This window comes from Cladophialophora immunda (genome assembly GCF_000835495.1).
Source record: "Cladophialophora immunda strain CBS 83496 unplaced genomic scaffold supercont1.5, whole genome shotgun sequence".
Lineage (NCBI taxonomy): Eukaryota > Fungi > Ascomycota > Eurotiomycetes > Chaetothyriales > Herpotrichiellaceae > Cladophialophora > Cladophialophora immunda.
Window position 1 is genome coordinate 2,776,939 of NW_015622545.1, and position 27,439 is coordinate 2,804,377.

At 51.3% G+C, this 27,439-nt stretch overlaps 9 protein-coding genes across 11 annotated transcripts; 7 read left to right on the forward strand and 2 right to left on the reverse strand.

Annotated features, from left to right (window-relative positions):
• Window positions 1-129: 129 nt before the first annotated feature.
• On the forward strand, window positions 130-885 carry PV07_09121 (uncharacterized protein; the record flags this gene model as incomplete). Its single annotated transcript, XM_016396348.1, has 1 exon — window positions 130-885. One exon carries the CDS (start codon window positions 130-132, stop codon window positions 883-885), a length of 756 nt encoding a protein of 251 aa, XP_016246204.1.
• Window positions 886-1,981: 1,096 nt separating this feature from the next.
• PV07_09122 (urease accessory protein UreG) lies at window positions 1,982-2,839 on the forward strand (the record flags this gene model as incomplete). Its single annotated transcript, XM_016396349.1, has 1 exon — window positions 1,982-2,839. One exon carries the CDS (start codon window positions 1,982-1,984, stop codon window positions 2,837-2,839), a length of 858 nt encoding a protein of 285 aa, XP_016246205.1.
• Window positions 2,537-4,787, reverse strand: PV07_09123 (uncharacterized protein). Its single transcript, XM_016396350.1, has one exon. It carries the CDS (start codon window positions 4,745-4,747, stop codon window positions 3,068-3,070), a length of 1,680 nt encoding a protein of 559 aa, XP_016246206.1. The 5' UTR covers window positions 4,748-4,787; the 3' UTR covers window positions 2,537-3,067.
• A 481-nt stretch (window positions 4,788-5,268) lies between these two features.
• Window positions 5,269-7,594, forward strand: PV07_09124. Of its 2 annotated transcripts, XM_016396352.1 has the most exons (4): window positions 5,269-5,342; window positions 5,420-6,210; window positions 6,303-6,328; window positions 6,379-7,594. In XM_016396352.1, the coding sequence occupies exons 2-4, from the start codon at window positions 5,528-5,530 to the stop codon at window positions 7,419-7,421; spliced, it is 1,752 nt and encodes a 583-aa protein (XP_016246208.1). In that variant the 5' UTR covers window positions 5,269-5,342; window positions 5,420-5,527; the 3' UTR covers window positions 7,422-7,594. The 2 variants fall into 2 exon arrangements, with proteins under 2 accessions (XP_016246208.1, XP_016246207.1); XM_016396351.1 differs by having other exon boundaries at window positions 5,269-6,210.
• A 288-nt stretch (window positions 7,595-7,882) lies between these two features.
• On the forward strand, window positions 7,883-9,798 carry PV07_09125 (uncharacterized protein). The gene is made up of 2 exons (XM_016396353.1): window positions 7,883-7,997; window positions 8,062-9,798. Exons 1-2 carry the CDS (start codon window positions 7,895-7,897, stop codon window positions 9,492-9,494), a joined length of 1,536 nt encoding a protein of 511 aa, XP_016246209.1. The 5' UTR covers window positions 7,883-7,894; the 3' UTR covers window positions 9,495-9,798.
• A 2,620-nt stretch (window positions 9,799-12,418) lies between these two features.
• PV07_09126 (uncharacterized protein) lies at window positions 12,419-14,287 on the forward strand (the record flags this gene model as incomplete). Its single annotated transcript, XM_016396354.1, has 2 exons — window positions 12,419-12,721; window positions 12,773-14,287. 2 exons carry the CDS (start codon window positions 12,419-12,421, stop codon window positions 14,285-14,287), a joined length of 1,818 nt encoding a protein of 605 aa, XP_016246210.1.
• A 3,460-nt stretch (window positions 14,288-17,747) lies between these two features.
• Window positions 17,748-20,032, forward strand: PV07_09127 (uncharacterized protein; the record flags this gene model as incomplete). The annotated part of the gene is made up of 3 exons (XM_016396355.1): window positions 17,748-18,266; window positions 18,318-19,155; window positions 19,722-20,032. 3 exons carry the CDS (start codon window positions 17,748-17,750, stop codon window positions 20,030-20,032), a joined length of 1,668 nt encoding a protein of 555 aa, XP_016246211.1.
• Window positions 20,033-20,689: 657 nt separating this feature from the next.
• On the forward strand, window positions 20,690-21,896 carry PV07_09128 (uncharacterized protein; the record flags this gene model as incomplete). The annotated part of the gene is made up of 3 exons (XM_016396356.1): window positions 20,690-21,143; window positions 21,204-21,323; window positions 21,406-21,896. The coding sequence occupies 3 exons, from the start codon at window positions 20,690-20,692 to the stop codon at window positions 21,894-21,896; spliced, it is 1,065 nt and encodes a 354-aa protein (XP_016246212.1).
• Window positions 21,897-24,711: 2,815 nt separating this feature from the next.
• On the reverse strand, window positions 24,712-27,428 carry PV07_09129. Of its 2 annotated transcripts, XM_016396357.1 has the most exons (6): window positions 27,155-27,428; window positions 26,926-27,100; window positions 26,461-26,867; window positions 25,773-26,413; window positions 25,371-25,719; window positions 24,712-25,300 (listed from the first exon to the last, which is right to left on the reverse strand). In XM_016396357.1, the coding sequence occupies exons 1-6, from the start codon at window positions 27,313-27,315 to the stop codon at window positions 24,793-24,795; spliced, it is 2,241 nt and encodes a 746-aa protein (XP_016246213.1). In that variant the 5' UTR covers window positions 27,316-27,428; the 3' UTR covers window positions 24,712-24,792. The 2 variants fall into 2 exon arrangements, with proteins under 2 accessions (XP_016246213.1, XP_016246214.1); XM_016396358.1 differs by lacking the exon at window positions 24,712-25,300 and having other exon boundaries at window positions 25,335-25,719.
• Between the last annotated feature and the right edge of the window lie 11 nt (window positions 27,429-27,439).

Consider the following 27,439-nt stretch of genomic DNA (forward strand, 5'->3'; position numbering starts at 1 on the left):
CGCCTCCATGTTCAACTCGAATTCTATCTGCCCAATGTTTCTATATACCCTCACACATGCTCTTTCCTCCAGCGCTATAGCTGCAACTCCAGCACTGAGAGACTAGACAGTTACTGGCATCCTTCTACAATGTCGGCGACACATTTTGTCCCTACAACCTCTTCATCCATTATCTTCTTCCGAGCCCTGGCAATTGCCTCGACAGCCCGATCCTGCCCTCACCATGCTTTGAGGACCTTCTCTTCTAGCATAGCCACTCGGCAATCGTCAAAGCGAGAATTATACACCACACCATCTTATCAGCCTCATACACTGCCCGCAGATTTTCCTCTACCTCCCAGAAACACCAACATTCCTGACACCTCGATCGCCGGACCTCAAACGCAACTCAGTGGCACGAGACAAGACCAACGAAGCGCTGCACAGCAGAACAAACTTGACGAGGCCGCAAGTATAAGTGTGCCAGAAAGAGTGGCGCAGAAACCGAAGCCAGTAGAGACAGCGCAACCCGAGCAGCCCAAAGCTGCGAAACCCCGGCGAAGCAAACTACGGCCTCGGAAAGCTGCCATGACGATAACACCCACCGCGCTGGTTCATCTACGCGAACTTCTGGATCAACCCGAACCCAAGATGATCAGGGTGGGCGTCAAGAATCGCGGCTGCTCGGGTCTTGCATATCATTTGGAATATGTAGACAAGCCTGCCGCGTTTGACGAAGTCGTCGAGCAAGAGGGCGTTAAGGTCTTGATTGACAGCAAAGCGCTCTTTAGCATCATCGGGAGTGAAATGGATTGGCAGGAAGATAAGCTGAGTGCTCGGTTTATTTTCAAGAATCCTAACATCACTGAGCAATGCGGCTGTGGCGAGTCCTTCAGCGTGTCGTAATAGACGAATGCATCAGATACTTCAGGCTCAACAGAGCATATTTACGAAGAGCCAATACAATGATCGAAAATCCGTACAGAGAGTATCTATCGTGCGCAGGCTGGCGTTGACAACCATTGGTTCCGCCCTAGTATACGCCCTTTTCATAATCGATTACTCGGACATCTTCGAACCTGGGTCCGTTCTTCTTGACGAATTCTTGGTGGACTGGATCATTGGCAACATAATAGTCTCGATCCTCCTTTGACGCGAACTCGACGACGAAGCCATGGGTGAATCCTCCCTTTGACTTGGTCAGTGCCCGCCTTTCGCCCCGTGGATGAGTTGTGGGATCACACGAACCTGCGCCCCTTCTGGACTGTTATCTACTCCGCCAGATGAGGAAACAATATATGGCTTGTTGGATGTTGGATGGATACACGTGTGCCTCAAGGACAGCATATCGTCGCAAAACTGGCTCTGTCAGACCTGGACTGCTATGTGTCCATCATCGGGAGAGACCTCTTTTCTTTCAGCGTCGCTAAGTGCAGGCTTGAGTTTGAAGAGGACGATATGTACAATTGCCATTGTACGATGATTCAGTCGAGTTTCGCTGATATGGATCGAAAGATTCTTTCTTATCAAGTCCCTGACTCTTGTCCTTCCTGAATTACACTACATCCATCTAGATCTGTTGTCAAGGCGAGAGTATTCCGTCCTACCATCCATCGAGTTGGTAGCCTGTGGACCCTTCGTGCGGGGTATGTGTGCATTGTTTTTTCGAGGTCGTCTGCCCCTCTCAGCTGGTCTATCCTCGTTGATTGCAGACGATTACTCGTCGGCCACGCGTTTACTTTCTTGGAAGAACCAGCATTTAGCACGATTTCGAGCATCGACATTTCCAAACTTGATCCCATTCCTAACGAGAACGAGCACCTGAAGACACCTACACTGCCACCAAGTTCAAGGATCCCGCTTGTCCGTCCGCTTCCCCGAGTGTCGAAATCTGCGAGAACCATATAAACTTAACCTGCGCACATCAACGGACTCTCAATCTGGCCGTCCACTAGATTCCACAATTCCCCTTCACTCCCCATCCTCAAAACCTCCTCTCAACATGGCCAGCCACTCTCACGACGGCGGCCCTTCTCACTCTCACTCCCACGATCACACAAACGGGACACCCCATGGCCACACCCATGAGATCCTCGACGGGCCTGGGTCCTACCTGCACCGTGAAATGCCCCTCGTCGAGGGCCGCGACTTCGGCGACCGCGCATTCACAATCGGCATCGGTGGTCCCGTCGGGTCGGGGAAGACGGCACTCATGCTCGAGCTCTGCCTGGCCCTCCGGAAGGACTACAACATAGCCGCCGTGACCAACGACATCTTCACGAGAGAAGACGCCGAGTTCCTGACGAAACACGGCGCCCTGACACCCGAGAGAATTGTGGCGATCGAAACAGGAGGGTGTCCGCACGCGGCGGTGCGGGAGGACATATCCGCCAACCTGCTCGCCCTGGAGGGCCTGCACGCCAAATTCCAGACCGACCTGCTCCTGATCGAGAGCGGCGGCGACAACCTCGCGGCAAACTACTCGCGTGAGCTGGCGGACTTCATCATCTACGTGATTGACGTTGCCGGCGGGGACAAAGTGCCCCGCAAGGGCGGTCCGGGGATCACAGGCTCGGACCTGCTCGTGATCAACAAGTGCGATCTGGCCGACGCGGTGGGCGCGGACGTGGATCTGATGGAGCGCGAGGCGAACAAGATCCGTGAAGGCGGGCCGGTCGTGAGGGCCGTGATCAAGACCGGCGTCGGCGTCAGGGAGACGGTCGATTTGATCCTGTCGGCGTGGAAGAGCACCGCGGGCTATCAGCTGAGCAAGGAGCGGTGGGCGAAGGGTGCGCCCAGGGGCAGTGGCGAGCAACCCGTTGTCAATAGATATACCAGTGTGTTCGCCGGGTCAAGATAGCGTGTTCTGGACTAGAGACTTGTAACAAGGAAAGGAAATGTCCGGCTCGGTGGTTACTCGTGGCAGTTGGAGTTTTGCGAAGGGAGGAACTAAAGGTCGAAATTGTAGTTTGACACCACCACTGTACCAGGCGGGACGTTGGTGAAAAACAGATCCTTTGTAAGGGGTCGCCCATCTTGATCACAATGTATTGGGGGTATCAAAAAACCACCATCCAGCAAGGCCGACCTAGGCCCCTTTCCTCGCGAACCTCGATAAGGCGGGACCCAACTCGAGTCTGTCCTGCTTGAGCCTCTCCTTCTCCCTCTCCGCCCTCTCCTTCTTCATCTCCTCCAACCTCAGCCTCTTCTCGTCAATGATATTCTTCCCTCCCTTCTTCCGCAGATGCCTCCTTAGTGCACTATTCTTGCCTCTACCCCGATTCTTCTCTCGCGCCTTCAACTTCGCCAGGGGATCTTCCGTGGGCGCGTCGAGGTCTTTTTCGCGCCTACGCTGCTCCGCACCGCGTGTATCCAACGTCCCAATGAAATCTGGATTGAGAGCAATAGTCTCCGGTTGGAGTTTTGTAAGGAGAGATTTGACTTCGGTTTCTTGTCTTTGCTTGCGCGTTTCGTAGGGGTTGACCTCAAGGGCGTCGTAGTTGGGTTCGCCGGCGCCGGGGACAATGATGCTGCTGAACCCGTCCGAGTGCGAGATCCCGAGGATATCGTCGAATGGACAGAACTGGACACGTTCGATACGGCGGCCATCGTTGCCCCAGTTGAGGTACGGCGACTGGACCTTTTGAGGTCCGGACGATGGGGAGGCGGTGAGAAGGTCTTTCCAGATCGTCACCGCTGTACCACTTGCTACAGCTGCAAGGCCGCGGTCTGATATGTCTATCGAAGAAGCTGGCTGTCGCGTCGTGTAGGAGTGAACTTCTTTCCAAGCCCGGATGTCCCAGAGTTTCAGACGCAGATCTTGTCCGCCACACAGCATGTAATTGCCCGAGCGGTCCATCGCGATCGACCGCACAGGGCCGGCGTTTGATTGGATTTTGACCACCGGCGTCGTGGAGTTGGGCGACCAGAGCGAAACCGTACCGTTCTGGTGACCGACGTGGAGTATAGCATTGTAGGGATTTTGAGCAAGCGCAGTCGGCGCTCCTTTTCGGGTTGGGTGCTCAGCCACTATCTGACCAGTCGAAGTATCCGTGTATCGAAGAAACCCACTGTTCTCGATGCCAGCGAGGAGAAAGTGGTACGGCAAAAATTCAAGATGCGTGGTCTCGACATATTTTCGGAGACAATGGATCTCAACTCCAGCATGATCGTAGATGTAAGTGTGTTTTTTCTGCGCCACGGCAAAATATTGATCGTTGTGTAGCCACTTCGCGTCTCTTACTGTCTCATTCAGGTGTAACTCGCATCCTGGCTTGCCTGCGCGCCATTCGCAAGTAGCAATATGACCTTTTCTTCCTGCGAGGAGCAAGCTGCGCCCGTTCCTCGTGTAATCGGAGACGTATGGCCCTAAGTCCAGCCTGAAATCGATCGACTTGCTCGCTTGCTGAATACCGACAGCGTCCAGTATATCATCTTGTCGAACCTTGTACGTTTTCTCAAGTTCGGTCTCCGGTTGTAGAAACCCTTCCTCGTTCTCGTACAGAATCTCTGCATCTTTGGCATTCAATACTGCGGTACGATATTTGCTCTCGATTCTTTTGAGATTCGCACGTAATTTCTTGTCCTTGACTTCGTTTACTCGGACAGGGCGGCCCCGACCATATTTTCTGCGTGCGTCGGCAACCCGCTTCTGGTTTTCCTTGTCTTCGGTGGTCAAGGGCCCCGTGCTCGTAGGTTTTCGTTTGGTGGGAGGTGGAAGGTTGTGGATAGTGAGTTGGCCATCGCCATTCTCAACGAGGCTCTCCATTGTCCAGATGCTGTATCCTGGGCGGAGGGTTCACAGTCCTACACTCATGGAGTTCGATCGAAAACGATGGCTCAGAAATTTCAGCCCTCAACATCCGAAGTTATACCGAGATCCACACCGCGAGGTTGTGAGGTCATTTGGTGACCACGTCCATGATGCAGAGCGCGAGTGGAAGCTCCCGACGTGTGGCTGCTGTCTCATCATGAGCGCTCAGACTCCGTATCTCACTCGTCCATTTTGTCTTATGGTTACGTACTCTGCGCGTACCGAAATGAGAATCAGCCTACCCTGGCCTACCCCGCCTTCTCGCATCATAGCCTAGGAACAAGCCTGACCAAGGATTTCTCCTCCGGAATTTATGGGATAGCCTGACTTAGGGAAGGCCGGGTCATCGTCTGTGCCCAGTTGATTCGAAACCTTGTCCGAGGCTTTTGTGCAATTGGCCAGAATCGCGAAACTTGCCATCGACGCCCGCAAATATGCGGCCTTTCAAGGGCTTCGAGCCGCGAATCATGCCCTCCTCAGCTAAGCCCCCCTTGATGAGACGGGTGTTAGGCCTCACAAGGCCTCGAAGCTGTCGCCATACTGGTGCCAGGTGGGCAGCCTCACTTGTGGTGCCTTGAAATGAACCACAATCACAACCTCTTATACGAGAGGCTGACGAGTCCGCAGACGTCAGAGGCCGTGGACGAAGCTCTGCTGTCAGAGAAATAAATCTGACGGTCTGCCGCACATTGAAGCTGAAATCCCATCGTTGAACCCCTGCGATCTCCAACAAAAATGCTCTCACGCAGGCTTCTCGTTTCATTTTTCGTCGCGGCTGTCGCGGCCCAGTCAAATGTCACTGTGCGCGACAATGCTCACAATCTCACCTATGTAGGCTTCTCCTTCACAGGAACCGAACAATTCCTGGGCATCAACTTCGGCCAGGACACGTCTGGCGCCAACCGCTTCAAGCCTCCTAAGGCATTTACGTATCCCACAGGTACCACTATCCAAGCCACAGCTGCCGGTGCTGCGTGCCCTCAAAACACGTTCTTGTCTCTTCTAGGCGCCATCAGCGAGAACCCAGGCGTCTTCAATCTCTCTGAGGACTGCCTAAACCTCGAAGTTGTGAGGCCCGCGGGAACAAAGCAGAATGCGAATCTCCCTGTACTGGTCTGGATCTCCGGCCAGGGCGACGAGGAAGGCTCATACAACTACACATTGTACAACCCGACGGCGCTCGTGGCCGGCGCCGCTGCCAAGGGCACACCGGTGATCTATGTCTCAATGAACTACCGTGTCAATGTCTTCGGATTCGCCAACAGCCCTGCACTTAGGACAGAAGGCTCGCTGAATTCCGGTTTGCTCGACCAGCGACTGGCGCTCCAATGGATCCAGTCCAATATCGCCACATTTGGAGGGAATCCAAAGAATGTCACGCTATTTGGCCAAAGTGACGGCGGTGTCAGCGTTGGATTGTGAGTCTCTCCCCTACAAATCCCCACTACCTGTGACAGAGCCGTATTCGGCGTTCTATCTCTCATGAACCTTCGATGCTAACACGCAATAGGCATATGACGGCGTTCGGTGGGAACGGTAAGGATCTACGGCCACCTACAAAGTGAGATGCTAAACACTATCATTAGGCACTGCTCCCTTTCGTCGAGCTATTATGCAGTCTGGGAGCGCAGCGGGCGATCCTGGTGTCACTGGAAATGCAACTGTCACGAACACTGCGGCAGTTGCTCAACTAGCAGGCTGTACAGGGACAAACAGCAGCCTAGTCTTGGCCTGCCTCCGGGCGATTCCCATGGTTCAGCTCCTGAATGCCGTCCTCTTGTTTGAAAACACAACCACAGCCACCCAAGCCAATGGCGCGTCTCAAGATTTATTTTTCCCGACCGTTGATGGAAGCTACATACCTGCGGCTCCCTCGACCCTGGTGCGCACTGGTCGGTTTCACAAAAACATATCCATCATCGCTGGGTGGAATGAAAACGACGGCAGCATCTTCGTGCCTCCAACTCTGAATGGCTCCACTGCCACACAGGCATTTCTGCATTCATCGTACCCGAACCTCAATTCAACTACGCTATCAAGACTGATGTCGTTATACCCCGTCAATGACTTCATGGCGGCAGCCCAAGCCTCCCAGATATCACCGTTTTTCCTACAAGCATCGCAGATTTACCGCGACATCAATTTTGCATGTCCGTCGATGGATGTAGCACACCGCGTTACTCAGTTTGGTGGCACAAGCTACTTGTATGTGCTCAACACGACATCATTGACCAGCGTCCTCCAGATCTTCAATGCCACCTTTGAAGGAGTCATCCACTTTTCCGACGTACCTTTTGTCTTTAACCAACCAAACGTCGGGTTTGGCACTACCGCTGCAGCGAATCTGACTGCAACGAGAATGTCGGGGAGCTGGGCGCATTTTGCTTCGACGGGCAATCCAAGCGGCAACGCTAGTATCACTCTCTCAGGCTGGACTCAAGCATTTACCAAATCCCAAGCTGCAGTGACAAGTCAGAATGTGACTGGGGCGAGTCTCCGAGTCATTGGTGGACCTCGCGCAGGACAAGCACAATTGTCATCGAATGCTCAAGCCGTAGTTGAGCCTCAGCTTTTGCAACGATGTGCATTTATCAACTCGGCGGCGTTCTATCAGCAGCTGCAGACGTAAACCTCTGCGCCAGCCTTCGCTGCTCATGCACATCCTCTGCGATCCTTCTGGTATTACTAATGTTCTCTACCTCATAGCCCTATGCTGATGGAAAACCCAAGTGCTGGTGAGAGGTCTGCAGATTAGTTGCAAAAATATCTGCCAGAGCACAAAGTCCTTCAATAGCAATACTATCTATCTAATACTATTATTATAAGCACTATGAGGAGTATGTCCCGCTGGTGAGGCTGTGAGGCTGAGCGTGACTCTGCCCGAAATGGTCTAGCTGAAGCTTGGCGGAATGACTCCACTCAGTGCGATGTCGGGGTAGACTCTTTCAACGACGACTGAGTACGGGTTGAACCACTGGCCTGCGACAACAATCTCGATGTTACAAGTAGTTTACTATCTGAACGACACATTCTCAAGAAGGCCTTTTCAATCCCTACTAGCACACTCACATTCAATTTACGAAAGGCTCGGACTCGGCAGCTATGTCGTTCGGGAATCTACCATCCGAGGTACAATCTCAGATCATTGGGCTAGTTGCAGACAACTCATCATGGAGAGAAGGATTACGTCTTCGAGGTGTTAGCCGTAGGTTACCTCGAAAATTATCCACCTCCTTTTATCGTGTGCCAAGTGACATAACAATTGGCAGGTCTGTTCGATCGCGAAATCCAGGCACAATACTTTGATTTCGGCAAAATCCACACCAGCATGGACGAAGATAAAGATCAACTGACGCTGAAAATGGGGCCCCAGCACTTATATCGATTACTTAAAGGACAGATATGCGCCCGACGGCCGAGAACGGCCTTGATTACACAACTAAAAGGTGCGGTGAAAATCCTGTTGTCAACCCCCACTTTCTATGTGCCCGACGATTCCGAAGCAAGAAAGGTCGACACGGTCAATGGCACAATACGACTCGAGCCGGGAGATCGCACGTCTTATGCTACAAACATGGTCGCCCTGGGAGTTCTCCATTTCCTGACCGGAGGAAGAGCTCCCTTGTGTGAACAGATAGCTCGCATGACCAGAAGTCCACTTCAGATCGACTCTCTTTCCTGGGCCCTCGTGACTGCGATTTCCATGAAAGACACTTCCACCATCGAAGCTCTTGTACAGAAAGAGCCTCAACTGAGCGTTCGGAAGCATGTCCTTGCCGATCCCCTACGCTTTGCAGTGACCAGCCAGTGGTACACTATGGTCCGATACCTCCTACAGCACGGCGCGGACGTGAATACGCCACATAATCATTCGCATTGTTCCCCAAAATGCGAGCGGATGCTTATTGAGCTCCCGAGTTACTCAGGAGATGTCAGAATGGTCGCGCTACTGCTAGAACCCCAATACAGCCTTAAACTCGACGGAGCAGATTGCGATAGATATTTGTGGTCGACCATACGGAAGCTTGCTGCGAGCCACACTGACGGAACTAGTCCTAGTGCTAGTACCTATATCGACATCGTGCGCTTGTTTTTACAGACAATACACCCAAACAACCAAGCTTCTGTTCAGCACCTCGTCGTGCATCTCGCTGTTGTATATGACGTACCGGAACTGATTCCGGTGGTTGTTGAGATGGGCTTTGATGTGAATGAGACAGAGGCTGGTCGGACGCACCTAGTCTTTGCTGTAAGCCGTGGTCAAAACAAGGTGGTCAATGTTCTCCTCGACCATGGCGCGCGGCACGGCCCTCAGAGTGCCTTTGACGCTGTAAAAGCAGCCTGCATAAATGGAAGGGCAAGTTCCCTTCGCATCTTGCTCAATCGAGTGACTACTATTGACGAATATGGTCATGCATTGGCAGCTGGTCATTTCCTACTCGCTGCCAAGGCAAGCTGGAGCGACCCCGAGACGATGTCGCATTATATTGAGGTATTGGATTGTCTCTCTGAACATGGATTGGATCTCAATTCAGCCAACTGTGGTGTCAAGGCTCTAACATTTGCCCTTGAACACAAGCACAACGTGCTTATGACGAATCTTCTCGAGAAGGGGATTTCGCTCCCCGATGCAGAGTTAGCACTGGCACAGAGAGTCAGGCAACCTTTGCCGGACTTCAATTTAGGAGAACACTACTTTTAGCGGTATCAAGAACATTCTCTCAAGAGGACGGCATCTGCACACGTGAGCTTCCGCGTCAGTGCTTCCCCAGGGTGAGCTGGGTGAGCTGAAGATGACTCGGAGTCAAGTGGGGACGCTCCTGTGAGGCAACGGTGTGTGAAGAGTGCGATTGGGGTGAGCGAAAGGATGAGAGAGGCTCGCCGCAGTGGGCAATTGTCAATAACTTGAAGTTGAAGTATCTGCGCCATAAAACTGGTCGAGTTCGAAATTGGTACAAAGGTGGTGTGCTTTTGGAAGAAACGACTCGTAGCGTGATGGAATTTACGACGAACAGACGCTATGACATTCATTAATTAAGGACTACTATGTATGTATCTTGGTGGTACCTAGAAGTGGTATATGGGATAGGAACGTCCTCGGAATACAACCCACATATTGGTACTGTAGGTCGTCTTCACCGACTTCCAGATTTGGTTGGGGTGTCCCAGCGATTACCCTTTTCGGAAAGTTGGGTGGCACGTTTAAGATGGAAATTGAGTTTCAATATGATGAGAAGTTTGCGAATAGGTGGCACTCTTATAGTAGTGCCTGGACGAGAGTAATCCTAACTAGCTGGGATCTGACAATCAAAGTGCAGCTTGTTTAGTAAGGAAAGGTCTTGTAGTACTAGTAGTCTGCCTCTACCCTACATGAAAGGTTCCCACTTCGTAATGTGAGTGAGATGCTCGATGAAGCGCATTTAGTGTTCTTTCTCATACACGGGAACGATGCAAATACATAGTACTAATCTTCAAAGACCATAACAGAACTACATAATAGCAAATGCTACAACTTAGATTCTAGGCGATTCGCCGTATCCAAGAATGCCCACTCACTCTTTGCCTTTCTGCTCCTGACCTGTTCTGCTTCTTCCCTTGACACGCCTCTGGCTTCGACAGCGGGATTATAGCCAAGCCCGCTCGCTCGAGCGATGTCTTCGTCCGACACCTGAATGTCGGTATTCAGCTTTCCGTCGGCTCGTTTGTATAATGTCACGACAACCGCACCCCCAAGGCCCAGGTTATGCTGCAGTGCCACATCAACGTTCTTGACCAAGCGATTATTTGCCCAGCCACGGAGCTGCCATGTCAGTTCTGCACATTGAGCTAGCCCCGTAGCCCCCAGCGGATGGCCCTTAGAGATCAACCCTCCTGATGGATTGACGACAGGGCCCTTTCCCCCATATGTGATATCCCCATTTCGTACCATAAGATGTGCCTTTCCGACGTCACAGAAACCGAGACCTTCAAGAAGGATGAGCTCGTTTGTCGAGAAACAGTCGTGGACTTCGCAGACTTTGATCCTTTTGACGCTGTCGACTCCAGCTTCTGCCAATGCCGCTTTCACTGCACTCTTTGTCATGTCATATCCAATCAGATCAATTGCCGACCGCGAGTACAATGACGGAGAATCTGTTCGGAGGCTTTGACCGGCCATCAGGACTGCATGAGACCTCAGGTGTGGACGTTGGCTCAAGAACCGCTCAGAGACAATGACAGCTGCACCAGATCCATCGGATGTTGGACTGCATTGGAGCCGGGTAAGGGGATAGTGCACCATGGGGGAGTTTTCAACCTGCTCTAAGGTGTAAATGTCACGGAATTGGGCGTATGGGTTCTTTGCGCTGTGTAGGTGGGAGATTCGCGCGATCTCGGCGAAATCAGATGTGGTGGCTCCATATCTGTTTATACATATCAGCATTCCTACAGGTATTCCAGAGAGGTGATGAGTGAGTTGTTGGATGCCCAGGTTTACAGCAAAGAGATCATCTCACTTCTCCATGTATTCTATTCCGGCATTTCCAAACAGCTGTGCATTCCTTGGACTGGTGTGTTTACCTCGCTCTTGCTCCATCATCTGGGTACTTGGTCCCATCGGGCTGGGTCGGTCGGTCCATACACTTTTGATACTTCCGGGCTTCATGGTTTCGAATCCGATAACTAACACACAGTCTGCGATGCCAGATCGAGTCAATGTCCGCGCGATTTGCAGACCTGTCGAGCCTGTTGCGCAAGCGTTGTTGACATTGTAGATTGGGATACCGGTTATTCCAAACTGGTAGAAGGTTCGTTGACCAGAAGTTGAATCCCCGTAGCAATAGCAAGCAACTCCAGCATTTACTTCGTCATAGTTGACATGTGCGTCGAGGAGTGCCTTTGTCCCAGCCTCAAATCCAAGTTCTGGATAAGTCCGTTGTGCCCGGGGTTTGATGAATCGTGTAAGGCCAACTCCGAGCACGTATGCGTTTGAAACTTGGTGGTCTCCCATTTTGTTGCTTGATGGCTACGAAGGGGCTTAGGGTGTCCGGGACGTTGGTGTCTCGGGGTCATCCCCTTTTCAACAACGTAAATATCTAGGCAAGAAGCAGTTGTTTGTGTCTAGTTTCACCATCTGTCCGGCATACATGACATGATGAAGAATTGTCGGAGTCTGTAGATCCAATTTAGGGTCACACTTCTTACTTTGCGTAATGTTCGTTCAGTGTCACCGTCCATGAAGCGAGGGAAACTAGCGAAAGGTCGGCGCCGATTGGGGCTTCTCGGTTGTACTTTGATCTTGCAAAGCCTCCGAATGATAACAGAATCTCGGTGTCCTTGCCATGAGATTTCAACTGGCAGCGTTTTCATATTGTTATCAATGTCTCCTGATGATGCCGACGGCGCCGGTATTCGGCCTCGGGGTAATCCTTTTCATTTTTCTGGATATCTCGTGTGCCTTGATGTTTTGGGCCACATGTTTCAGCCCGAGCTTGCTCCCGACGTCAAGAACAGACACTGCCACCCTCAAAAATGGAGACTTCAGACCTGGCAGTTCTCCTTGGTCCTGTTAGATTTTGACAATAGCACATTGGACTCATTGCCACAAACCGAAAAATTATTCCTTCACTGACGGGCTCAGAGGTCAAAATGGCTACAACCTATGTCGAGCTGGCCCCGCAGCCTGTGCAACTGGACAATCCTCATCAAACAAACGGTCACATTGAGGAAGCCAAAGAGCCTCTAGTCGCTGTCAACGAAGTTTCAGCCCACAGCAATGCAGATGACACAGGATACAGTATCAGAGAGAGTCCCATGGGGACTCGAAGGCCTCTTAAGGTCATTTTCATGGGAATGGGGGCCAGCGGCATCAACTTTGCTCACCAAACCCAAAAAAGGCTGGAGGACGTGGAGCTGGTCATATACGAAAAGAACGACGACATCGGGGGCACAGTGAGGCTGCACCGGGTTAATAAAGCATCGATCTAAGCTAACAACCGACAGTGGCTCGAGAACCGGTATCCCGGATGCGCCTGTGACATTCCCAGTGTCTGCTATCAGTATTCGTGGCAGCGAAAACCTGACTGGTCGAAATACTATTCTGGATCGAAGGAAATATATGAATACTTCAAGTCGGTTACAGACAGCAATCATCTGTGGAAGTACGTCAAATTCCAGCACAAAATCATCCAGGCGGAATGGCTCGATACTCCCGGGAAATGGAAAGTCACCATCATGAGGAATAACGATCCTCTTGATGTTTTCGATGACTACGCCGATTTCTTCCTTCACGGAGGCGGGGTACTGAATTCGTGGCGCTGGCCTGTTATCAAAGGCCTAGACACATTCAAAGGCCCTAAAGTCCACACAGCTCAATGGGACGAGTCCCTTAATGTGAAAGGAAAACGAGTGCTTATCATTGGCGCAGGCAGTTCGGGGGTTCAAGTCGTGCCCTCCATCATTGATGCTGTCGACAAGCTCTATGTCGTCGCTCGCTCTCCTATTTGGATAACTGCTGGGTTTGCCCCAAAATATGCTGGCCCGCGCGGTGGGAATTTCTCATATTCCGAGGAAACCAAGGAGTTATTCCGATCGGATCAAGAACTATATCTCAGTTACTGCAAGGCTATCGAGTCTGAACTCAACGTTCGGTTCAAGCTGTTACTGACAGGTACTCCTGCAGCTGATGAAGCCTTGAAATTCTCGATTCAGGAAATGGAGAACAAATTGGGTGGTAAACCGGAACTTCGGGAGAAACTCATCCCTAAGACGTTTGGTGTAGGATGTCGTCGGCCTACACCAGGGAACGGCTTTCTCGAGGCGCTAACCCTCGAGAAGACCACAGTACTCACTTCAGAGCTACAAGAGCTCACCCCCGACGGGTTCATCGATGCCTCAGGTAATAAGTATGGAGTTGACATTGTTATCTGCGCTACAGGCTTCGATACTTCATTCCGGCCACAATTTCCAATTTTAGCCAACGGACGCAATCTTCAGGACGAATACTCAAAGGACATTGTCGGTTATCTCGGTTTTTCCAGCCCAGGAGTGCCGAACTATTTTATCTTCATTGGACCCTACGGTCCTCTCGGCCACGGTTCTGCGATCCCAATGATTGAGGCCTACACAGATTATATTATAAAGGTCTTGAAAAAGGTTCAGTTGGAAGATATCAAGAGGATACAGGTCAAGCGTTCAGTCGCTGAAGACTTTACTCGTCACTCGGATCTATATCTCAAGCGAACAGCATGGTCGGGTCCATGCAGCTCTTGGTTTAAGAACGGTGATGTGGGTAGGAAACCGGTTTGCTGGCCTGGCAGTCGGATTCACTATCTCCAAATTCTACAAGAGCCGAGATACGAGGATTTTGAGATCGAATATCTCAGCGGCAACACGTTTAATTTTCTCGGCAATGGGTTTGATATTCGAGAATTCGACGGAAGAGATCTGACTTGGTATTACGGGTTGGTGAACGGCAAGGACAAACAACCCGCATTCTTTCCACCGCCTTTGTATTGAAGCTGGAGGATGTCAGTCTTTGGGCACTAGATACCGGTAGCTTTGTGCCTTGTCAGCAGTACCAGACCGTTGGTGTCTGGATCATTAAACCGGAATTGGGTCATTGCGAAATCCGATACGCACGTTTGAGCTGTTTGTTTGCAATTTTTAGATGCGTTCAAAGCTAAGCGCTTGACTTGCCTCTTCAAAAGACGTCTGGTGGTCATAAGCAGGAGACAAATTCCTCTCACCTGTACTGCAAGAAACCTTTGGAGTTCGTTCGTGTTCTGCACTAAATACTTCGTTTGTATGCGAGATGAGATTTCGCCCGTCAATCGCTCGGCACCGAGACCGCAAGCACGGGATTCATTGAAACTCGAGTGGGTCAGCTAGTGTAGCCTCGCGGTCGGACTGCTGGTTCGATCGCCGAAAAGAAAGATGGAGGCTGGATAATATGGCTCTTTCAGATTAAAAGACAATTCCTCTTTGTAACCTTTTGCTGCCAAAACCTTGACGCTCGACCCCAAGACTCCAGCGTTTTTAACACCTTCCCAGGCGACGCTGAATACCATGTTGACATCTCCTTACACAATCGACATCCCTTGTGTTGATGTCAACACCTTCATATTCGAGTCTGGGACCAGCGCCTCACGCGAGGCGCCTCTCTACTTCAATGCCGATGCACCGTCCCAGTGCTTTAGTCTGTCTCAGGGAGAGACTTACGCTAAGCAGTTCGCCAAAGGCTTGCAGAAGCTCGGTCTCGAATCGAACGACCGGGTATTGCTATACTCAAATAATCGACTATTCTTTCCCGTAGTGATATGGGGGACGATCGCTGCCGAATGCATCTTTACGGCAGTATCCCCATCTGCGTCTGTGTCGGGTGAGTTACGAAACAGCGACTTTTCCTACCAAGGATGTTCACCCGGATGCTGACGGCGATCAGAGGTTGCATTTCAGCTGCGAGATTCGGGAGCGAGAATTCTCATAGCTAGTCCAGATGGACTTGACATGGCCCTTGATGCGGCGCAGCAGGTGGGATTAAAGTCAGATCGAGTCTTCATCTTTTGTGATCTGCACGAAGATCTGTCAGGGCTCCAGAACAAGTACAGTCATATTCAACCTTGGACTCGGATTTGGGCCTCATCGGATGACGTGCAGACATGGTCATGGAAGAAACTTTCGTCAAGAGGGGATCTTGAAGCAAAGACCGCGATAATCAACTACTCCAGCGGGTAAGTCTTACACAAAAGCCTCATTTGACATTGGCTCCAGCTGGGCTGACGGCTGAATCAGGACCACTGGTTTACCCAAAGGAGTCGAAATCTCGCACTACAATCTAGTGGCAAACTCTGCTCAACTTCTATTCAAGCGTTCTCTCGTTGGTACAACGACACGTGCACAAGCTCGCAAGGCGCGGCTTGACATCTCTGGCGAACGGTGGCTTGCGCCTCTGCCTATGTACCATGCATATGTAGGACCCCCGGAGGCTTGGTCTTTGAATTCCACGTGGCGACAGTGGCTGACGACTTTCATATAGGGCCAGACATATTATGCAATCAATGCAGCCCTTCTTGGAGCCAAGGTCTACATCATGACAAAATTCAGTCTTGCGAAGTATATGCAATATTTAGACATTTACCGAATAACCTTCATGACTGGCGTACCAGCCGTAATCGCCATGCTTTGCAAACAAGGAGAGTGTGTCGCAGGGAAGTATAACCTCAAAGCTATTGAACAGGTTACAACAGGCAGTGCACCGCTCGAGCCACTACTCGGGAGAAGGCTTCAAGAACTATATCTTCGTCCCGATGTCCAAGTAAAGCAAGGATGGGGTATGACAGAGACGACTTGTTCAGCAACGGGGTTTTCTCCTGACGACGAGGATGACGGTCGCTCAATAGGGTGGTTGAATCCTAACTGCAGCGCAAAAATTGTCACCTTGGAAGAACAAGATTTTCCACCCTTACCTACTGGTAAAGCCGTGGGGAAACTTTGGGTATCGGGTCCGAATATCATGAAGGGATACTGGGAAAATCCCAAGGCGACATCGGAGACTATCGTTGAAGACGAGGACGGTAAGAGGTGGCTTCGTACTGGTGACATTGCTTACGCCGATGGGCGTGGCTGCTTCTACATTGTAGATCGGTTGAAGGTATGTTTCGCTCGCTGAGAAGCACTGATACGCCTACGTTGAGATTTGACTCGCCATTGACAAAGGCGTGCAGGAGTTGATCAAGGTCAAAGGGTTGCAGGTTTCCCCCGCAGAACTTGAACTCTTTCTACTCAACCATCCCGATGTTTTGGAGGCTGCCGTTGTCGGTGCTAAGATGTGAGTACTGATGTGATCCCGCAGAACCCCACTGATTCGTATTTCAAGTGATGGGCAGGAGCATCCCCGAGCTTTCATCGTTCGCAAAGAAAATAAAGTCACGAAAGAAGAGTTGGAGAACTTGATCAAGGAGAACTTCGCTCCTCACAAGTGGCTCACGGCGGGCGTGTATTTCACTGATGTTATTCCGAGAACCGCCAGTGGGAAAATCATGCGTCGGCATCTTCCCAAGGTTACAGCTGATGGGTTGGCCAAGTTGTGACCACAGAGAGTAGCACTCGAGCTCAATGTCACACGCAAAAGCAATAGGAGTTTCTAGCGCACCCTTTTTTTCATACTTGTCCTTCGCATTGGTATGATAGCTGTCATGTTACTCTTCCGAAAGAATCGTAACCAATCGTCCAGACATGGCACAGATCTCGTGCAATGGCAATATGCAAATCCTATGTGGCCAGCAGATGTCGCAATGACGTTCACAGTGAGCCCTGCAACGGCGTCTCCTGACAAACCCGCTAACTCTACTGGACTACAGCAGTGTTCAATTCTTTGCGTCGGCGCCGAGGGTCCGAGAGTTGCTTACCAAAGACGGCTGTTATCCCGTGTATCCTCTACTCCACTCAAAGCCTCGCGGGATGAAATTGCGGAGAGTTCTTGTATGTGAGGATGTTCTACAAAGACGTAGGATAGTTCGTCGTTCAAATGTAATCAGACAACATCATTTAACTCATTCAACATCCATGCCTTGATTGAGCTCTGCAATGGCTCGCTCTGGGAGGCGCGGGAAGATCGAGAAGCGATCCAAAGCATGCAGTGCCTGCCATCGTCAAAAGATTCGGTGCGAGAAGATCGAGTCTCGAGATTGCTGTTTAAGATGCTTCAACAGAGGTCTGCTTTGCTCCCTGGCGGAGGGTGAAATCCCGAGGTACGTGTGAATCGCAACACCGGCTACCGGTTGTATTAGCTCAGACTATTGTGAAAACAGTATTTTGACCGGGTGTGCCTTCTGCAATAAGGTTCCTACTCACCTGTTCTTCCTGGTCGATCAAGCAGCGAGATACTACTGCTCGACTGGAAGAGACGAATCTTACTATTCTCGTGAGCTCAGAGCTTTTGGTAAAAGAGGTTACATTCTGCTCCGTATCCGATAAGATGATCTTACTCTATACAGATCGATTTTGCCTTGGTATATTACAGGAAGGCGCAGTTGAAGATACGGATACCATCATACAGACTCCAAAGGACCTCTGCGATACTGTGTGGAATGGCAGCCGTCCTTCGCATGAACTCATCGCCAAAGACAGCGGCCGCGGCATGGGCGGAGAGCCAACCTCCTTGCCAAAATATATCAAGCAGTTACCGAGGGAATTTGGCCTTATTTCCGCTGTGCTACCTGCTTATAGGCAATGTCTATGCATCCCGGGCGACCCCCTCAGGAACGAACTACTGCAGAACTACGTCCGTCTCGTGCGTCCTTATTGTCCTGTTATTTGTGCCACCGAGATTATGACCGCCGTCGAGACCAATGGACAAAATGGCGAGCCAATCAACCTCTTACTATTCCAAGCCATCATGTTCGCGGGCTCTACATTTGCTAGCGAAGAGGGCATACTTCTAGATGGATTTCCAAGTCGGAAGAGCGCTCAGCACGAGCTGCTCAAGAGGTTACAGGTAAGTTCGAGATTGCAGGTTGTCTAGTACAATAACTCACAATTTCGGTAGCTGCTATATGAGCTAGATGTGGAGAAAGATCAGACTGTTGTACTGCAGTCCCTCTTGACTGCCACCGCGAGCTGCGGGTTGCCATGCAAAATAGAGCTCATGTGGTCCTGGCTGGGAGACTGTGTGGAAATTGCGCAAGAATTGGGGCTTCATCTCCAAAGCAGGGATATCGACCTGGGGGACAGCCAGAAAAGACTGCACCGAGCTTTATGGTGGCTCAGCTTCTCCAAGGAGCAAGTTCTTGCTTTTGTGCTGCAAAGGCAATCAAGGGTCACTCTCAAGGACGATATTGTCGACGGTGTCGTCGACCCCCAATGTCCAGAACCTCATGGAGATACATGCCGGGGTTCTTCGTTTTGTTCGTCAATATGTGGGACCGTTTTCGCCGAGCTCCTCGCGTCCAAGATCAGACTATCTCTCTGTCTGCACAACATCCTCGCGGACCAAGACGAATTTCTCAGCCAAAAGCCTAGGAGTGGCACAAGCGTAACCTCATACAAGCACGAAATGCGCCGGGTGGTGGAGCGCTATTATGGCGACCTACGGAGCTGGCTTCAAAATTCTCATTATAACGTATATGATGATGCCGAACAAGCACCCTCGTCAACCATCCACCGAGCGGAACTCAGAATATTATTCTACGTCGTCCTAGGGCTACTTGAGCATATTCGTCTAACGGAAGGTATCGTTGAGCCGAGTCAAAATTCAGCACTGACGCAAGATCCTCTTGATGGCTTAAGACATGTCACTCTGAGCGTCTTGAAAATAGCGAACAGCCTCAAGACCGACAAAGGGATGAAGATTTTCTATGGAATCACGGTGATACCTTTGCTCATTGGTGCATTGAGACAGCACCGGTCTGCGATAGTTCTACGGCAAAAATTTGTGGCACACTCACTGGAATCCACCGAGTTCAAACTCCCACCCAGTCCCCAGGTCGGCAATTTGAAAGACTTTGGAAAGTGATGCCTTTGGGGCCTAGGAAGGCATCATGACGGGACCTCGGGAAGACATTGATGGGCCCCGACAAGTGTCGCGACGCCGAGCTTGAGATGAACTTCCCGAGCCACAATTGAGGAACTTCTTTGGGAAGGGGACAAGGGAAGTCACTTTCCCGTGTACAGAAAGGGTCGGCCAATGGGTTTGCATGGAGCCATGCTAGCCTTGGGAGGAGTAAGTTGCCCCAACAAGGCTGTAGCGCATTCGGAGTGTTTTTCGTCTGCTTGTATGCGTCTTTCTGCGGCTTCTTCGTCGACACTACCAGCTACGTCTACTGCACCGAGATCTTTCCTGGCCACATGAGAACGACAGGCATGGCAATATCGATAGTGTCATACTTCCTTCCGGCACTAGGCAAGCGACTTACTCGTCTTGACGCCTGGCTCCAAAACTAATTCTGCACAGTCTATAACCAAGTCGCTGTCACCGCATTTGCCGCCATTGGATGGATATACTATATCGTTTTCATCTTCATACCTGCGTGTGGTCTGCCGATCATCTGGTTTCAATTTCTGGAAACAAACAACCTCTTCCTGGAGGAGATTGCTGCTGTCTTTGGCGAAGAAGTGGCTCTGGGCCTATCGGATCTGTCCATCGAACAGAAAGAAGAACTCGACGAGCAGATTGTGAAGATGGATACCAACGCTCTTGCGAATAAAGAGTGGACTGTTCCCAATAAGCCGAGCGCCACCATTGTACAACACGTTCCTCAGTGAGGATGGTTTCACTGTGGAGAATATGGTGACAGATATACCCTTCGTCGTTCGGATGGTTTCGGGCAGGCCGTTCGGTGTAGGTGGCTGCCCTGGTGAACAAGCCCTGTCGACGAGGGCGGTTGAGTAGCCTTTGGTAGTCGAGAGGAAAATCCAATTCGGTGAATTATCTCCATCTACAGCGAACGTAGAAATAATGCGTGCACCCAATAAGAGGACAAAGGAGAGTCTCGTGTCGTTCGTCAATCGAACTACGCGCGGTCCAGTTGCGAGTACATATGATCGATCCTATCGGCAGTTGTGAAGCGACACACTCACTTGATCGCACATCACCAACATGATGGGAAAAGGGGCCAGATCAAGGGCTCGATTAGAGCAGAGATGATCACAGGTACGGACTGAGGCTGCCTCGTCACCGAATCTCCCCCCAAACCAAGGTGAGACCCAATACTGCGAAAGAAGTTTGTCAGCGCTGCAGAGATGAGTCCATAGGCCGAAAAAAGTACACCGAGCCGAGCGAGTCTGGCTCGGCGAAACGCTTCGTTGGATACCAGAACAAACAAAAGGGTGGCAACGGCCCTCGATCTAATAAGACCGAGCAACAGACGAGCACAGTGGATCACTGGTCAATTCCTTTTTCACCGCCGGCGGGATCAGAACATGGCCAACTTTTGGGTGATGATCTTCTCGCACCCGTTCCAATTTCTGACCTTCCTATATTCATTCACAGTCCAATGTACGTTGGTGTCTTTGCGACGACTATTGCTGCCCCAAATCCCCACGTACCAAACATTCCGCCAGCAGATACAGCGAGCCTATCTCTCATCCACGTCCGTCCACTTCCCCGAATTACCCCATAGGTTGCCTGTCACGGGATGCTCAGAGGCTGAGGCCAGGCGAATCGGGAAAGACTGGATAGGTTATGTGATCCCGGGGACGAGCAATCTCGACGATGCGGCTTCTTCCTCAAGACACGCCGCCCGCGTGGTTCTGTATGCTCATGGAGGTGGCTACCTCGCAGGCGAAGCACGTATGTATCGGAACTACATGACCCGATGGGTCCAAGCGGCGTCGCTTCAGGACATCAAATTGACATTCGTGAGCGTTGAATACCGTGAGTTCTGTTTCAGTTTGGGTGGAGGGGATCGTCACGTTGTTCTGACCTTCAACGTAGCGTTAACGTCCGAAGCTCCGCATCCGGCCCAACGCGAAGCGTTCGTGAGAGCATATCGATCACTTCTCAATCAGGGAATCCCATCTAGTCGTATCTTGTTTATGGGTGACTCGGCAGGAGGTACGTTGATCGCTCGTTGGGGTGACTCTCGCACGCCATTCCTGAACCACTTCGAGGGTTGGATCTGACGCCATGACCCCAGGTGGACTCTGCCTGCTGGGCGCAACGGAAATTTTCCAGTCTGGGTTGCCTCAGCCCGCCGGCATCATCCTTCTATCTCCGTGGATGGACCTTTCTCTGTCTTCGTTCGAAGGTGGAAACGCGCTGGTCGAAACCGACTTCGTCGTCCACCTCAATTCGACGGTGCCGCGCCTGGTAAAATTGTTTCTGGACACGGCCGCGCCAACGTCTCCGGAAGTAAACCCGCTTTGTCGCCAACCGGAGGAACTTGAGTTTCTTCCCCCTACTTTGACCTTCGTCGGGGGAGCAGAATTCGCGCTACAGGAAGCAAAGGATTTAGACGCACTGCTGAACAGGACCAAAGTGCAGCACGAATTGGTGATAGACTGGGGCGAAATGCACATCTATGCGTTGGGATCTGCTTTTATTGATCCGATGGTTCGTGCAAGGACGGACGACAAAATTGTCAAGTGGATCCAAAGCTGCACGGCAAAGGACCATCCTCCCGGGTGATCGGGCGTGACCCCCTGAATAGCCTGAAATCACATCAACCACTCCCCAAAGGCGGAGCTGGAGGGCAAGGATTTGTGACTTGCCCCAGCGACTTTGAAGTACGAGCGCTTCCTGGGGTGGGGGCGAAATCCAGACCTCCCTTTCCATCTGAAATGAATGGGCTGTGACCCTTGTGATGGCACGAAATCCATATACCGGGGCGAACCACTCAGTACCGACGTAGCTTTAGAGCCTCTTCATCCCACAACGTAGACGATTTGTGAATTTCACATCCCATTCATCAGCCAGGATGCCGAAAACATGTCTGATCACAGGTGCAAATCGGGGTAAGACGGAGGCCGACAGGCGTGGTGGATTTGCAGTCGAGCTGATTGAACATTGACCGGGCATTGGAAAAGGACTCATAAACGTCTATTTGACCCGACCAGAACATGTGGCCGTTGCCGCTGTTCGAGATCCTGAAGCGGGCAACCAGCAGGGCACTGTATGGCATGCCCGAGACACGAAACGACCACACTTCTGCTCGTACAAATCGAATGCCTTCCAGAAACAGACGCCAAAGAAGCCGCTGCCGCGTTAAAAGGGATACACGGCATTTTAGCGGTCGATGTCGCGGTTGCCAACGCCGCAATTGCCAAGGTCTTGCCGACCGTCGTCGTTTGCCTGGATTTTTTCAACAGCAGGATTGGGAAAAACGGAGATCACGCTGGACGAGGGCATCCTGGGACTGATCGACGTGGTATGTACCTCGATACCGTATCTTCTGGCACACAATTGATAAGCCTTGGGAATAAACAGATCGATCGACCCACGACGGATGACTCGCTGTACGACTACGGGGGAAATTTATTCCCGTGGTATTATCGACCAGTCTCGGACCTTCTGGCACACTGCACTGCGGTAGAAGACGATTCAATATAAACGGTGATGACGACCAGGTTACTTTCCGAGTCTCACAACTGTCGTCACGTAGAGAAGCTAGGCAAACTATGCACTTTGCTTTTGAATCCAACTCTCATATCCCAGATAGGAGTCGTCTAGCTGTGGCGGACCGGGCTTCTGGAGTGCCACTATTGAGAGGTCACTATCCTTCCATTGCGCCCGACCTGTAGCGCTACACGAGCATGATGCGGAGCTCCTGTCTGTCCCGCTACAATGGAGACATGTGACATGTCAATGACCGAATTCCCGGTTCCCGGAATGCGGCTCCTTGCTCTTTCTCGGCCGAGGGAATGGTGGCTTTCAAACAAGCGCTTTGTTGGTCAGAATGCCATGGGTCTTATCCCTGATGAGGGGGTTATGCCAGTAGCTGATCTTTGAGGCCCTTCAAGGCGTCGTCCCACCCAACCAGTCTGTCCGCGATACCTAGTTGCTCGGCGGTGAAAAAGTCGTCCCCCGCCCATGCGCGGTAGTTCCCGCCGTGTTTCTCGTTCCACTTGAATTGAGCCGCCATGATGTCTCCCCAGACCGGGTACAGCTTGTTGAACTCTTCTTGCGTGCAGACGATATAGACGGCATCTTTACCGGTTGCGTTACTCCAGTAGTCCAGGATCTGCTGCTGCGATAGAATCTCCGTCTGGACGGAGGAGTATTTGCCGCGCGTGAGGGCCGGGTTGGCGAGAATGGCTGTGACGAAGAGGCCAATGTTGACAGACAGGTCCCCGGCGATTGGGACTTTGCTTGAGGACTGTACAGGTCGGAGAAAGATGTATTTGCCAGCAGGTGCCTGTTCGATGGTGTGGTCAGCGGTGGGAAGGCAGGGAGCTATTAAGCCCGCGAAAATGGAGTAAATATACCAAAAACGCCGGCTTCAGGAATGGGTATGCCACAAAGTTCAGCGCATAGAAACCGACGTAGAGAAAAGACGTTTTCTTCGCCAAACCGGGCAGGGATTCCAAGATGTATTCGTCCGTCTTGGCCTTGCCTTCGAAATGGGGGACGAAAATCTCCCCCTCGGTCGTTTTGGTCGAGGACGGCAGGGTCGTCCAGATGTAGTGCTGGAGAGATGTACTGGCTGCACACGCATTGGCAAGATTCTGTCCGTGGCGAAGTTCAATGTGGCTTGCCTCAACCGGACCATGATCTGCCACATACTCCACAAAATTGGTCATGCCGAACACCGCGTAAGCCCCCTGTTACACTTTGCGTGAACATCCGGTTTCCTCATGGCTGACAGCCTATGTGGCCGTGTTGGAGATATGAAGGCAACGGGAGGTTAACATACCTTGATGGCTTCTTTGAGGGAGCCAATATCTTCCATATCGGCACGAACAACCTCGACGCCCTGGCGGGAAGCAAGCTGCTTTGCCTTTTCACCGTTGACATTTCTCGTAACAGCGCGTATAGAATATCCACCCTCACGAAGTAGGGCGTCAATGACACCACCACCCTGCATTCCAGTTGCACCGAAGACGGTGACCAGTTTGCTCGAGCCCATATTTCTTTCGGCTACTTGCCTTTGATCAATCTGATTGCCTGGTCGGAAATCATCAGAGGGGAGAGTCATATACTCATTAAACCAAGGTTGGGAATTTCTTTCCCCTCTCAGGCGCTGATTAATGACCTGCGAGGATGAACTGTAGCTGAAAACCGTCTTGATCGGACGAGAGGCGGTTGTCCCGCGAGTTATCTTTGCTGGACGCTGGCTCAAAGATTATTGTCGCCCGTCACGCCGGCAGATCGGCGCCGAATCAAAGAGTCGGCGTTCAAGAGCACCCACCAATTGTCACACTCTCTGTTGGTTGAGCGCAACTGTCCACCGCTAGTATCCCTCCTTTCACGCAGTACACGAGCATCATGGCTATCACACAACGCCTCATCGTTTAAGAGATGCTGGCAAGACAACTTCTATAAAATGCCCAGTGGCTGTGTATATAGAACCAACTTCTGCATGGTTTCAAGCTTCACCCATAAACTGTTGCATCTCCTCAAACCCTGTGATTCCTGCTTCTAAAAACTCTTGCACCCATGCCTCTGGATTGTGTCCCAGATCGAAAGGATCAAGCACAGGAGTCATCATCCCATCGAACATGTCGAGATCGATGCCATCAACAGTCAATCCATCGGCATCTGCGTTCCCCTCGGGCCGGGCAGAGCTGTCACGTTCTCGAGGGTCTGGCCGCTGTTCTGATTCATGCCGCTCGACCCGTTCAGGGAAAGGATTCATTGAGGCGATGTCGAAGTCCGCGTTCTCCACACTGTCAAGGGACAGACCCGTCCGCCGGATGATGACTTCAAGCATTCGAATCATGAATTCGAGCCAGGTCCACGGCTCAGAATTGCTTCGGAGGCACGTCAAGTTCTTGTGGATGCGGAGTCGAGCGGCAAGCTTATCTTGAGGCGAAGTTGCAGTGTGCAGTGCATTCTCGATATGCATGGCTGTGATTGTACAAATGCACATGTATCTGCAAAGAGGAACACGTTGTAAGTGCAGCACTTTTTGAGGCCAGTTTGTCAAAGGATAGTAACACTCACATGAACGAATGACAATAGCCAACCAGGTTGTGTATGACCAAACGATCAATGGTGGAATCTAATTCAAACATTGCTATTTCTTGCTTTTGCTTTGAAGCAAGCAGGCACTCCTTTTTCCAAGTTCGGTTGAGCTGTCGTATTGTCCGATAGAAGACGCACTCGAGTCGGCAAGCCAACGCCCGCAGCACCAGGATCCAGACATTCTCCACGGACCAACTGCGCACACTTTCAGAATGCAGTTCCAGAGGCAAGCCCTTCTGCCATTCTGCAATTGATTGCTCGAATTCTTGGCACCTTGGTATCGAGGGAGGATGTTCGTTGTTTCGAAACATACGGCAAAAGTCCGCACCTGTTAGATCTGTCAATCAGACGTCCTCTGGCTCAAATTGGGAACCTGCGCACTTATGTGGGATAATTTGGTGTTTTCCACATGGTAGAGTCTCTGAAGGCGCGTCACCGGTGGTAACACGTTGCGGAAAGCCTCGCAATCCCTCTCTTCCTCCCAGTCATCCTCCCCAACGTCGGGCATATCACTATCGTCGTCATTAATCAATCGCACATTACTGTGGCCCGCAATTGTTAAGAGCGTGTCACGGTTGCGAATAACAGACCACATTCGCCTGAAAAGTTTCTGAGTCGAAGTGTCCAAGTCTCGCAGAATGACTTTTCGATGGAGACCCATCTGGAAGGCTATTCGAACAGCATTACCGAACCAAAAGCGGTAATCCTTATTCGTGCGCCTGACTGTATGTAGCGAGCTGAGGAAGAAACAGCTCTGCAGTAGGTACAGAGGTGATCTCTCAGTGTCGAAGTCATAGAGGAGTTGGGCCCGTGTAAGAAAGGTCCGCTGAGCTTCCGCTCGAGTCGAAAAGCCCATCTCAACAATCAGGTCATTTGAGATAAAGGGCATAGCATTTGCCATCACAGCCTGCATGAGGACGATTGAGCACGAACCATTAGTATAGTTACGCATAAACTGTACTCGGTCCATCACAGGGGCGTAGGCGTGTACGCATTCGAAAAAGACTCGCAGAATTTTGTCACTGATTCATTAGTCGAGGGTTCATTGCAGTATCCGGAGCCCACTCACCAGGTGGCGCGACAGGGTAGATCGAACGCCTTTTGACTTCGTAAGTAAGTGAGCTCAGCCTCGCTCAAATGGCAACTCTCCGAGACTTCACCGGGCTTTGCCTCGGAGAGAATAAGTCGCACAAGTCGACGTGGCTTTTTTTGTCCAAAGACTTCACCTAAGATGGTCGTTGAATATATCCCATCGTGATATTCAATGATTTCGCGACCTTTGTCTCGGTCTCCCACCCGTGTGCTGGTGAAACTGTCGGTACGCCATCGAGACAGTTGCCGACATATCTCGAGCTCGGCGTCGACGTCTCTGACCGACTGCGACCGAGTAGTGTCGGGACTGCTTACAGATGCAGGGGTTGCGTTGTCTGGCACTGAGCGGAAGACACTCTGTGCAGTCGTGGAAGTGGCTTCCTTCTTTCACAAACTGTGTCAGCATGGAAGGAAGGCAGGGGTTCCAAGGGGCACTTATCACCTGGGCTGGCCTTTGACCCGTTCCGCTCGCTTCGTGCGAGATCGTGTTTGGACCTTGTCGACTGGGAACGACGTGGGCATTCTCATTCTCATCACGACTCACACCGGCATGGTTGATTCCACTCCTTGTGGAACCTGCCGGGTCTAGCTCGCTCCATTTCCGCTTACTTTGAAGACTTTGGATCGTCAGGATGTCGAAATTCAACAGCAGGAGCACACACAGTACGAACCTCCTGGACTTTTGGGGATATCGGCATCGATCTTCAAGTTTGCTCCTCACACATGTAGAACAAGGGAGGCCGACCTGGTCTGCATTGCACCGGACTTTGCGCTGGTGGCAAACTAAGCAAGCTCTTGGCTTTTTGGGGACAATCTGGCCACTATCGGTCATGATGCTCGCTTGACATAACGCTATACCGCGGCGATAGAGAACGAGGATTTTGCGTTTGGGTAATAATATTGACGAAGTAAGGGGCTGTGAGATTATGATCGCATCGAGGAGAGTACGAATGTGG

Coding starts and splice junctions, on each gene's coding strand:
- PV07_09123 (XM_016396350.1), bottom strand. CDS start 4,747: ATGGAGAGCCTCGTTGAGAATGGCGATGGCCAACTCACTATCCACAAC.
- PV07_09124 (XM_016396351.1), top strand. CDS start 5,528: ATGCTCTCACGCAGGCTTCTCGTTTCATTTTTCGTCGCGGCTGTCGCG. Junction 6,211..6,302: donor GGCGGTGTCAGCGTTGGATT/GTGAGTCTCTCC, acceptor AACACGCAATAG/GCATATGACGGCGTTCGGTG. Junction 6,329..6,378: donor GACGGCGTTCGGTGGGAACG/GTAAGGATCTAC, acceptor CACTATCATTAG/GCACTGCTCCCTTTCGTCGA.
- PV07_09125 (XM_016396353.1), top strand. CDS start 7,895: ATGTCGTTCGGGAATCTACCATCCGAGGTACAATCTCAGATCATTGGG. Junction 7,998..8,061: donor ACGTCTTCGAGGTGTTAGCC/GTAGGTTACCTC, acceptor AACAATTGGCAG/GTCTGTTCGATCGCGAAATC.
- PV07_09129 (XM_016396357.1), bottom strand. CDS start 27,315: ATGACCGATAGTGGCCAGATTGTCCCCAAAAAGCCAAGAGCTTGCTTA. Junction 25,720..25,772: donor CACCAAATTATCCCACATAA/GTGCGCAGGTTC, acceptor CAGATCTAACAG/GTGCGGACTTTTGCCGTATG. Junction 25,301..25,370: donor GGCTATTGTCATTCGTTCAT/GTGAGTGTTACT, acceptor TCCTCTTTGCAG/ATACATGTGCATTTGTACAA.